At 34.6% G+C, this 12,874-nt stretch overlaps 1 protein-coding gene across 1 annotated transcript in view; it reads left to right on the forward strand.

Moving 5' to 3' along the window:
* TSEN15 (tRNA splicing endonuclease subunit 15) overlaps nt 1-12,874 on the forward strand; it is a 54,996-nt gene that overhangs the window by 5,386 nt on the left and 36,736 nt on the right. The window contains exons 3-4 of the mRNA XM_074220887.1: nt 518-599; nt 999-1,134. Of these exons, the coding sequence (XP_074076988.1) occupies nt 518-599; nt 999-1,134 (218 nt within the window). The remainder of the gene's footprint in view (nt 1-517; nt 600-998; nt 1,135-12,874) is intronic.

A 12,874-nucleotide genomic window follows, 5' to 3' on the forward strand; every position in this document is an offset into this window, starting at 1 on the left:
GACATTTTTGCATGTAGAAATGCTTTCCCTTTGGTCAGAAAAGTAATATCTGGCCTGCTAAAATAGATTTTGTGCTTAATGAAGATTTTCTGTTACTTTAATTCTTTATATTCTGAAAATATGAAACAGGAATTGAGTAGGTTTAAGAGCAAGTTGCCTCTCAACGGCTGGGAAATTGGAAGATGAATAAAACAGGATTCTATTCCTGAAGGAATTTTACACTTAGTAGAAGCACTCATCAGAAATTCTATTCCTTGTATGGTTGTTCAATGATCTGTGCCTATATTGTCACCCCAAGATCATGGTATCATAGCTTTAGAACTGGTAGGAATCTTTGGTATCATCACATGAGGAAAATGCCCATCCTTTTGGGGCTTTTAAATGGGAAAGACCATGAGTTCCTCAAGGAACTATCTCATATTTTGCTTGGGCATAAGAGACAGGCAATAAATATTTGTTGAACGAATGAAGGAAATATATTCTTTCTTAACTATTTTATATTTACTTTGATTTTCAGTTTTTGGAGATGCAGGAGTTAGATGTGGCAGAGACTTCTCAAATTTATACGGCATTCTTAGTTTACCTAGACCTTCTGGAAGGTAAGTATTTTTGGTGGTTTGTTTTTGTCTGTGTGTGTGTGTGTGTGTGTGTGTGTGTGAGAGAGAGAGAGAGAGAGAGAGAGAGAGAGAGAGAGAGAGAGAGAGAGAGAGAGAGAGGGAGGGAGGGAGAGGATGCAGGGTAGGGTGGGCAGGGAGATAAAATATTGGAATTTTGAAAAAGAATGAGCTATTAATGTGGCTATTAATTTCATCATTAATTTAATAGGGATATTCGATCTTGAATCTTTCTGACTTTTCTTAGTAAAGATTGATAAGGTAAGAAGAAAAAAGGAGCAGATAATGTTATCTATAACTTTCAGATGTTTTTAACTTAGAGAAACTTTGTAGTTTTGAGCTTTTATTTGGAGTAATTATTGTTTTTTAATGGTATTCCTCCAGGTAGAAACTGGCATGAGGTAAAGAGTGTAGGATTACCAGAACTCCGGCTCATCTGCCTCCATGGTCGTGAGAAGGAAGGAGAAAGATTACAGATTGTGGTGCCAACATCTGTTCATGCATCTTTCAGTCATGAGAGGTGAGCAGAAGACATCACTTACCAGTGGACTTACCAGTCCAATCAGTTCCCCAAATAAACAGAAAAACTTTTAGTTAAAAGTTAATTCTTCTCATTTTAATAGGTTTAAAATTCATATTGTGAATTTCATGCATAAGGAGCTTAAAATACTATTATAACTTTATTTCTTTTGTTTCTAATTATGGAATGTAACAGTTCAGATAATTATATTATCCAACATATTAATAATTGTAGGTTTGCTTTAATATTTATTAATTGCCTATGTGTTCTACTTTATGCAGCTAGAGAAATAAACACAAAGCAAAATGCCATCAAAGATTGTATGAGATTTCATGAGATTTCACTAATTTTTATTAAGGTGATAAATATGCATAAGTGTAACTGGCAATAATGGGAAATCAGATGTTAGAGTGAGTAGTACAGGCAATAAATGTTTTAAGACTTCTGAGACTAAAGGGAATAATTCAAGGTGGCCCAAAGAATCATAAAATTGAAAGAGATTTCAGATCCATTTGAGATCAATTGATAGTGGAACAAAAATCTTTTTTACAACATATGTAATTTATGGCTAGTTAGCATCTACCCGAAAACCTCCAGGGAGGTCTCCTGACACTTTCAGAGGGATCCTGTTTTGTTTTTGAATAGAACTCTCTAGGTTTGAAAACTTTTTCTTTATTTTGTGTAAATATCTACCTCCATTAAATTCCCCTACAGTTTATAGTTCTGCTTTCTGGCCCAGAGCAGAACAAAACTGATCCCTATTGTCCACATATTAGCCTCTTAAAAATGTGAAGACCATTATCCTGTCCTCCCTAAACCTTTTCTCCTCCAGACAAAAAATTTCTGATCCTTATATTAGTTAGAGTCTTAGGTCCTTTCACCTCTTTGTTTTCCCTCCCCTGTGTATATCCAATTTGTTAGGTTGTCTTCCTGAAATTCAGTGCCCAGACCTGAGTGCAGTGCTACAGATAGAATCTGACCAGGGCAGAATACGTTGGCACTCTGCCCTCCCTTATTCTGGTTACCAAGCTTCTTTAAAGCTGTCTAAGATTGTAACTGATTTTTTTGACTGTCAGAGCACATGTTGGCTTGACACCAAAACTCTTTTGTTCCCTAATCTCATCACTGGCAAAATTAAGGGGTACAGAGTATGACTTCTCAGATTCCTTCTAGTTCTATTTATTTCTTTTGTGCATAATATATAAGTAGCTATGTGAAGGAACTTTTATGCCAAATTACTTATTTTCTTGCTCTCCTTGTGAGATGAATTCCTTAGTCTGGTTTGTTGCTTGTGTCTTTTATGTTTCTTTGTGTGCTTGAGGATCATGAATTTTGGTCATGCTGTCATTTCATTGCTATGGGGAACTCCTGATGAGGAAATTCCCTCAGACTAATCTGCATCAACACATGCTCTGTAGCTGAGTGGTAGAGCATTGTCTAGGGCTTCAAGTCACTGGTCCAGTGACTTAGAGTCTTTATGTCCTGATCTCAAGTCTTGTCCTTTGTCTCCTGTGCTGTTCCTTGCACGAGCTGACTGACCTTAAATGGGAGCTGGTCTGTTGGATGATTGCCTCTTAAAGAAGCTCTGCTCCCTGTTGTTATGAGAGCCACATTCTAGGCCATTTTGTTTCTGAAACCATCTCCTATAGAGTCTCCTGAGACTATATTCTCACTCAAAATGCCTTCTCTGTAGCTCCCAGTACCTGTTTCAACTACAGGCCTGAGTTAGCTTTTATTTTTTCTGTAACGGACCCATGTTTTCAGCATTATAAAACTTAAGTTTCATCCTAAGCAATGAATAACCAATAATAATAGATACAAATTTCACTTTAAAGTTTGCAAAGTCATTTACCTCCTCTTTCTATTTGAATCTGAAAGCAACCAAATAAGATAGGTACAAGATATCAGAGAGTTAACAATGACTCTAATTTATGTTAATTTCCATCATTTCATAAGGCAGATTTTGTATCAGAATTGGTGCCTAATATCTTCTTTCCATCACTTAAGTCCTGGGTATTTGGGATTTTTCCTTCTTTAGCTTTATTGTTTTGGGCTGCCTTTTTAGACCCTTAGAATGCTAACTTGGAAAACTGTTCTTATGCTGTCACAATAGATCATTGCTCTGATCCCAATATAGACCTCATAGCTTGTTTTTATATAATATTCTTAGTCATTGTATTAGAAAGAGAAAAATGTAGTTGTAACTCCAATATGCCCATCATACCATTAGAAATTGAATTTTATATTTAATTGAGCCTATACTTAAAAAAAAAAAGCATGAGTCTTGGCCTCATTTCTTTTCAGCTTCAGAACGATAGGGTAGGCACAATGACCTTTGGGATCCCCTTCCATCCTTATTGGTCTGTAGTTCTGTGGTTTTCTTCAGAGAGATTCTTCTCCAGCCTGTATTTTTAATGGGAGTGATTTTTTTTTTTAAATGTGTGAAACATATTTCATCTTTTTAATACCTTCATTAATATTTTCATTTGTAACATGATGTATCTATACCAACTGTGGACACAGACTTTACATTTTCTCAAAGTAGATTTTATGAAGTTTGGATGTGAAATTTCACATTACTATATATGTGTAATAGGTGATTGCTAATTCTGTAAGACTCATCAGTAAAGAAGCTCTTCTTGCACATGTTGAGTAAGTTTTATATCAACATGGTCATTTATGTCCAGTTCTGTTGTATTTTACATTGATAACAGTGTATTAAATGTTGAATAATATTACTTATTAAAAGACATTCTCATGGCAATACTCTGACATTACATGCTTGTGCTACCACCCTCTTCTAAATTCTCTGCAATCTGACTTCTAACCATTCAACTGAAACTCCTCTCCAAAGTTATCAGTGATCTTTTAATTGTCAAGACCAACATCTTTTGCTGTAACCTGACACATAGTAGGAAATTGATAACTGCTTCTTGACTGAATGACTGTAAATGTGGGTACAGAAAATAATGTTCTGTGATTTGTCCTGGAATGGAAGATAGTCTGCTAAAAATAATTCTTAAGCAAGGAATTTGTGGCCAATTTTTCTACAGTCTTTGGAGATAAAAGGTATGATTATAGTCATACCATTGTTGAACATTTCTTATTACCTATATTTCCTTAGAACTTAATAATTTTCAATGATCTTTCATACAATTTTATATCATTTGACCTTATAACAATCTCTTTCTGCTAAATCTCTGATAAAAGATGACTCTTCTTTCCTTGTAAACCCCATCCTACCTTTCATTGATTCCATCTTCTTTAACATATTGCAACCTCAGTCATCACTGACACCTGAGTTTAAATCTGGCCATGTATACTTACTAGCTGTGTGACCCTGGGCAAGTCACTTAACTTCTGTCTGCCTGGTTTTGTGACTGCAAAAAGGAGATGATAATAGTACCTACCTCCCAGGATTGCTGTGAATATACATTCCACTTCCTTTCCTTTTATTCTTCAACTCTTTGCAATCTGGCATCTGGCCTCATCCAATGGAAACTACTGTTTTCAAAGTTACCAACTTCTGCCATATCTGATGGATCTTTCTCAGTTCTTATCCTTCTTGACCTCTCTGCTGCATTTTATTCAGCTAACTTCTTTTGGTTGTATACTTTCTGGGTTTCTGAATCCCTGCTCTCTCCTGATTCTTCTTCTTCTGATTACTCCTTCTCAGTCACTTTTCCTGGCTTATCATCTATATCACAGTCCCTGTGGTGGGTATTCCAAGGCTCTTTGTTCTGGACTTCCTCCTCCTCCCCTTCTCTCCCTTCTCTCTCTCTCTCTCTCTCTCTCTCTCTCTCTCTCTCTCTCTCTCTCTGTCTCTCTCCCCCCCCCTTTCCCCCCTCTCTTCCCATATCACCAGTTCCCTATTGGGAACATTTCAACCTGTGCTGTCTCAGAGAAGTTTTAAAATCAGCATGTCCAAAACTGAACTCATCACGTTTTCCCACAAATTGTTCCTTTTTCCAGATTTTCCTATTTCTGTCAAAGGCACTCCCATCAAGTTTTCCAGGTCTGTAACTTTGGCATGATCCTTGTCTCCTCACTCTCATTGCACTTGTCTGCTGAGTTATTCAGTCTCGCTCTTCTGTATCTTTCCCATCCAGTGCCTCTTTCCTCCCGGCCTGCCTCACTTTTGTCTAGATGTTACCTCAGCCCTCCTTGCTGTCCCTTCCTCAGGTCATTCCTTACTTTGCTGTTAGTCTAGTTTTCAGGAAGGACAGATCTGATCATCCTACTCAGTTAGCCCCAGCCCTTCCCCATCGCCTCCAGGATCCAGTATAACGGCCTCTCTTTAGTTTTAAAGCCCTCCATGACCCAAAGTAGCCTCCCCAGCTTCTTGTCCGTTACTCCCTGACTGGCCCATTATCTTCTCTATGTCCTGACTTGGAGCTCCTTCTGCCTTGAATGTGCTTCCTCGTTACCTCCTGTTTGTACAGAAGGCCTCCCTGCCAAGCTGGTTCATGTTTATCTTTGTCCTTTATTTCATGTTTAATTGTATTTATTCATTTTATATTCTGTGTATGTGGGGCAGTTAGATGGCACAGTGTATAGAGCGTTGGCCTTGGAGTTAGGAGGACAGGAGTTCAAATCTGTCTTTAGACACTTGATACTAACTAGCTGTGTGACCTTGGGCAAGTCACTTAACCCTGATGACCTTGCATCCAGGATCATTACCAATCATCCTGATTCATATCTGACACTGGACCTAGATGGCTCTGGAGGAGCCAGCACCCCCTGCTCTAATCCAGTTCATGTGTTTATCATGGCATCATAATTCTATATATATTTAGATATATACTTGTCCTGTCCCCCATTAGAATGGAAGCTCCTTGTGAATAGCAGTTATTTGTTTTTTAATACGATGTACCTAGAACAGTGCCTGCACATAGTAGGGTGTTTAATGCAGGCTTTTTAATTAATAAGATCGATGATAATCATGTGAAGGAAATACTCATTTTTGTTATATAAAAAATAGGAAAATTGAGACTTATAATGTTTTTTTTTTTTTTTATCTGAGGTCTCACAGTTAGCAAGGTCTAACACAAAGGTCTTCTCTTCCTAGATCAGTACTCTTTCTCCTATAATGCACTTCACTGCTGAGTTGTTTGAGTACAGAGTGACTGAGTAGGTTTTTTTTTTGCTTTCTTTCCATTAATTAACTGTTATTTCCACTATGACTAGACATCCTGATGTGTTGAAAACTAGTGGCTCTAGCCAGCTTTATAGTTTATATGTATATACTACAAGTCCATACATTCATTGCTCTCTCTCTCTATATTTTAGGCATTGAATTTTTCTTAAAATCCAGTGTGTGGTGACTTTGTTTACATAGTTTCTGGCAAGAGTTGGATAGATTCCATGCCAGAGGAATGCATATTTAGGTAGTTGTAGACATGAATGAATTACTTTGAGCAACCAGACATTTTGTAACAATTTTTTAAAAAGTACATATACACTATGTTATCAAGTTAAAATACTTTGGCATAAGATTTCACAAGATTCAGAAGACCACGTCTATTATTCTTTTTTGTGTAGTTGCTTATTTGGTGCTGGTTGCTAATACTCAGTGGGAGAAAGGGATTGGGTCTAATGCTATTTCTGAAATATAATGAAAAAGTCATACTGATGGTGAATATTAATAGAAATTGATATTTAGATTGTTCTGAATAGATTGTTTCTAGATTAAACATTTTTAAGTTGATTATAAATGTAAAGTTTAAACTTACATTTTAAAAGCACCAAATAAAATAGAAGCTGTAGAGTTAGGATTTTATATTACCTCTTACTGATAATTTTTTGCTACAGTAGTTTTAGAAACTATAAGAAATTGCTGTAGAGAATAACTAGAGGTACACATACTAACTACTCCAGGCTTAACAAAAATGTAATACGCCTATACATCTTATATGCAAGTCAAGACATTACTCTGATGTCACTGGTCTTCAAACACAAAGGATGAATAAGCTCCTGGCAATTCTTGACTTTTTATTTCTCCATATGAATTTACTTACAATTTTTTCTAACTCATTAAGGTAATTTTTTGGGATTTTGATTGGTAGGGCACTAAACAGATAGTTTAGTTTTGGTAGAATTGTCATTTTTATTATATTAACTCTACCTATCCATGAGCAGTTGATATTTGCCCAGTTATTTAAATCTGATTTAATTTGTGTGAGAAGTGTTTTATAATTGTTTTCAAAAAGATTCTGAGTCTGTCTTGGCAAATAGACTCCCAGGTATTTTATATTGTCTGAGGTTACTTTGAGTGGGATTTCTCTTTCTAGCTCTTCTGCTGTATCTTGCTAGACATATATATATATATATATATATATATATATATATATATATATATATATATGTATATATAAAAGTTGAGGATTTATGAGGGTTTATTTTATAACCTGCAACTTTGCTAAAATTGTTAATTGTTTCCAGTAGTTTTTTGGATGATTCCTTGGGATTCTCTAGGTAGACCATCATATCATGTGCAAAGAGTGAGAGTTTTTTCTCCTCCTTCCCAATTTTAATTCCTTCAATTTCTTTTTCTTCTCTAATTGCTGACACTAACATTTCTAATACACTATTGAATAGTAGTGGTGATAATGGGCACATATGTTTCACCCCTGATCTTATTGGGAATGCCTCTAGCCTCTCCCCATTGAATATAATGCTTGTTGATGGTTTCAGATAGATACTGCTAATTATTTTAAGGAACAGTCCATTTATTCCTACACTCTCTAGTGTTTTTAATAGGAATGGATGTTGTATTTTGTCAAAAGTAAAGCAGCTGATTTATGTCCTAGACATTGTGATAGTCCTTTCTTGCAGTGAGATGGTACAGTAGATAGATTTCTGGGCCTGGAGTCGGGGAGACTTATCTTCCAGAGTTCAAATCCAGCCTTCTTTATTCTAGTCAAGTAAGCCTTTGGAATGTCTTTGATTTCTTCTTCTTCCTTCTAAGCTCCTGCCAATATTGTAGAGTTTTTAGATAGAAGGATATCCTTCAAGTTGGAGAAAAAATTGATAAATGTATATTTTCTATTTGTCATTCATCATTATTCTCAGGAATGCTTTGTGCAAGGTTTTTAATAGAATCCAAGAATCTTAGAGTTTGAAAGATCCTCAGAGATCATCTAGTCCAATCCTCATACAAATTAGGAATCCTATACAAAAACTCCCTGCCAATGGTTAAATGATTTGTGCCCCCAACACTTCTAGGGATGATATACTTATTATTTTGTAGGTAGCTCATTGCAATTTTTAGCTTTAATTGTCAAGAAATTTATTTCTTTATTCTGAGCCAAAAACAGTCTCTTTGTAACTTTCTCCATTGGTCCTAGATCTGTGCGTCAAGACCAAATTAAACTTCATCACTTTTTTCATATTTTATCTCTTTGAATATTTAAAAATCACTATTCTGCTTTTTGCCCTAAATCTTTTCTTCAGGTAAATTATCCTCTGCTTTTTCAAACAATTCTTTTGTGACACGATTTCTAGGTTATTCACTTTACTAGCATTGAGTTGAGGGCATTGGGTGCATTACCTTTACTTGGTTCTGGTTTGCAGAACCCAAGGCAAGGTGGGGGACCACTAGCACATACAAGAGCAAGCAGTTTCAGGGATACAATGACTCTAGTCACAGTTACAGGGGAAAAAAAAATACTTAGGTTGCTCATAGATCAGAGCATACACTAGGAGAACAATGATCACACTTCTCTTTAGATCATCCCACATCTAAAAAAAAACTTGCAGCATGGGGCAAGGCTCCCTCTTCCCAGGAGCAGAGTCTAATTTTAATGTAAAGTTAAAAATAAAAAATAGGCTGGAAAAATGAGCAAATAAATAAACAGAACCTGTTAATAGAAAGTTACTATCATGGCAGGGTAGCTCAGAACACAAATTCAGAAGAAGACAGCAAAGTCAAATCTGCTGTATCCAGATCCTTGAGGAAAAAGAATGAATTAGATTGGACAGCAAAACAATTGCTGGAAGAGCTCAAAAAGAATTTAAAAATCAACTAAGACAAATAGAAGGAAAACTAGGGAAAAAAATAAGAATGATGTGAGAAATTCAAGAAGAAAGCTATAGCAGCTTGGTAAAAGAGGTGGGAAAAAAATTAAGAATGATGTGAGAAATTCAAGAAGAAAGCTATAGCAGCTTGGTAAAAGAGGCAGGAAAAACTAATGAAGAAAATAACATCTTAAAAACCAAAATAAGCTTAAATGATGAGAGTCAGAAAAATACACTGAAGAGAAGCATGCCTTAAAAAAAGGAAAATTGACCACATGGAAAAAATAAACAATGGAAACAAGTCAGGTCAAGGAGAAAATATTGTCAGCAATCAGAAAGAAACAGCTTAAATATTGTGACACCACAGTTAGGATAATAAAAGATTTAGCAGTTTTTACATTAAAGAATCAGAGGGCTTATAATATATTCTAGAAGACACTAGGATTACAACCAAAAAATCATTTATCTTACAAAACAGTATAATCCATGAGGGGAAAAGTTGAATATTTAATGAAATAGACTTTCAAAAATTCCTGACTAGAGCTGAATAGGCTTTGATTTCCTCAGCTGTAAATTGCCTTTTGCATATGCTTTGACCATTTGTCAATTGGGGTATGGCTTTTTATTTTTTAATTTTATTCAGTTCTCTATATATTTTAGAAATGAGTCCTTACTAGTTGTAAAAATTGTTTCCCAATTTACTACTTTTCTTTTGATCTTGGTTACAGTGGTTTGTTTGTGAAAAGCTTTTTAATTTAATGTAATCAAAATTATGTAGTTTGTTTTTAATGATTATCTTTACCTCTTCCTTGGTCATAAACTGCTTCCCTTTCCATAGATCTGACAGGTAGACTATTCCTTGATCTCCTAGTTTGCTGATAATATTGTCTTTTATGTGTAAATCCTGTTCCCATTTTGATCTTACCTTGGTATAGGGTGTGAGGTATTGATAGAATCCAAGTTTCTGCCTTACTAACAATTTTCCCAACATTTTTTATCCCAGAAGCTGGACTCTTTGGGTTTATCAAACAGTAGATTACTATAATCATTTCCTATTATCTCTTTTGTACTTAGTCTATTCCACTGATCCACCACTCTATTTTTAAGCCAATAAATACCAGACAGTTTTGATGACTGATGCCTTTATAATATAATTTTAGATCTGGTAAGGGTAAGCCACCTTCTTTTGCACTTTTTGTTTCTCATTAAATCCCTAGAAATTCTTGACTTTTTATTTCTCCTATGAATTCACTTAGAATTTTTTCTAACTCAAAGTAGTTTTTGGAAATTTTGATTGGTAGGGCACTAAATAAGTAGTTTAATTTAGGTAGAATTGTCATTTTTATTATATTAGCTTGGCCTATTTATGAGCAGTTGATATTTGCCAAGTTATTTAAATCTGATTTTATTTGTGTGGGAAGCGTTTGTAATTGTTTCAAAAAGTTTCTGAGTCTGCCTTGACAAGTAGATGCCAAAGTATTTCATATTGTCTGATAACTTTGAGTGGGATTTCTCTTTCTAGCTCTTTCTGCTGCATCTTGCTAGTCATATATAGAAATCTTGAGGATTTATGAGGTTTTATTTTATATCCTGTGACCTTGCTAAAATTACTAATTGTTTCTAGTAGTTTATTAAATGATCTTTTGGGATTCTCTAGGTCATCATGCCACCTGCAAAGAGTGAGAGTTTTGTGTCTTCCTTCCCAATTTTAATTCCTTCATTTTCTTTTTCTTCTCTTATTGCTGAAGCTAACATTTCTAACTCAATATTTAATAATAGTGGAGATAATAGACATCTTTGTTTCAATCCTGATCTTATTGGAAATGCCTCTAACTTATTCCTATTGCATATAATGATTGTTGATGGTTTCAGATAGATACTGCTTATCATTCTAAGGAACAATCCATTTATTCCTGTGCTTTCTAGTGTTTTTAGTATGAATAGGTGCTGTATTTTGTCAAAGGCTTTTCCAGTTCTATTGATATATTCATATGATTTCCTGTTAGGTTTATTATTGATATAGTCAATTATATTATAGTTTTCCTAATATTGAACCAACCCTGCATTCCTGGAATAAATCCTGCTTCATCATAATATATTCTTCTAGTGATAACTTACTTGTAATCGTTTTGCTAAGTTTTTATTTAAAATTTTTTGCATCTATATTCTTTAGGGAAATTGGTTTGTAATTTTCTTTCTCTGCTTTAACTCTTCCTGGTTTAGGTATTGGTACCATATTGGTGTCACAGAAGGAGGTAGCCAGAGTTCCATCTTCAGCTGCTTTGCCAAAGAGTTTATATAGAATTGGAATCAGTTGTGCCTTAAATATTTGATAGAATTCACTTGTGAGTCCATCTGACCCTGGAGATTTTTCCTTAGGCAGTTTAATTATGACTTGTTGAATTTTTTTTTCTGAGATACAGTTATTTAGATATTTATTTTTTCTTCATTTAATTTTTTAAAATATTCATCCATTTCACTTAGATTATCAAATTTATTGGCATACATTTGATCAAAATAATTCTGAATTATTACTTTCATTTCCTCCTCATTGGTGGTAAGTTCATTTTTAGTTATAATACTAGCAATTTGGTTTTCTTCTTTCTTTTTTTTTAAATCAAATTAACCAAAGATTTATCAGTTTTTTCCCCCATATAACCTACCCCTTGGTTTTATTTATTAGTTCAATAGTTTTCTTGCTTTTGATTTTATTAATTTCTCTTATTAATTTTTAGAATTTCTAATTTTATATTTAATTAGGGATTTTTAATTTGTTCTTTCTTTAATTTTTTTTGTTGCATGCTTAGTTCATTGATTTTCTCTTTTTCCAATTTATTCCTGTAAGTATTTAAAGATATCATATATCTGGGGTAGCTAGGTGGTGCAGTGGATAGAGCACCGGCCCTGGAGTCAGGATTACCTGAGTTCAAATCCGGCCTCAGACACTTAATAATTGTTGCCTTGGGCAAGTCACTTAACCCCATTTACCTTGCAAAAACCAAAAAAAAAAAAAGATATAATATATTCCCTAATAACTGCCTTGGCTGTATCCCATAATTTTTGTATGTTGTCTCATCATTATTTAGGTTGAAATAATTCTCTCTGTACTTTGTTTGATCCACTCATTCTTTAAAATGAGGTTATTTAGTTTCCAATTAGTTTTAGGTCTGTCTCTGTCTCTCCTTGGCCCATTATTTCATGTGAGTTTTATTGTATTATAATCTGAGAAGTATGCACTATTTCTGCCTTTTTCAATTGATTATAAGATTTTTATGCCCTAGTACATGGTCAATTTTTGTGTCAGTGCCATGTACTAAAGAAAAAAAAGCTATATTCCTTTTTATCCCCATACAATTTTCTCCAAAGGTCTATCATGTCTAGGTTTTCTAACATTCAATTTGCTTCCTTTGCTTCCTTGTTTATTTTATGGTTAGATTTATCTAAATCTGAGAGGGAGGTTAGGTCACCAGTTGAGTTTTGGTGTCTATGTCTTCCTGGACCTCATTCAGCTTCTCTAAGACTCTGGATGCCGTACCACGTACCACTTGGTGCATACATATTTAGTATTGAAATTGATTCATTGTTGTCAGTGGTACCTTTTAGGGTCTAGTTTCTCCTTATCTCTTTTACTCAGATCTATTTTTGCAGCTTCTTTGTCTGAGATAAGGATTGTTACCATTTAGCTGAGGCATAATATATTCTGATCCATCCTTTTTTCCTTTAC

Source organism: Macrotis lagotis, chromosome 2 (assembly GCF_037893015.1).
Source record: "Macrotis lagotis isolate mMagLag1 chromosome 2, bilby.v1.9.chrom.fasta, whole genome shotgun sequence".
Lineage (NCBI taxonomy): Eukaryota > Metazoa > Chordata > Mammalia > Peramelemorphia > Peramelidae > Macrotis > Macrotis lagotis.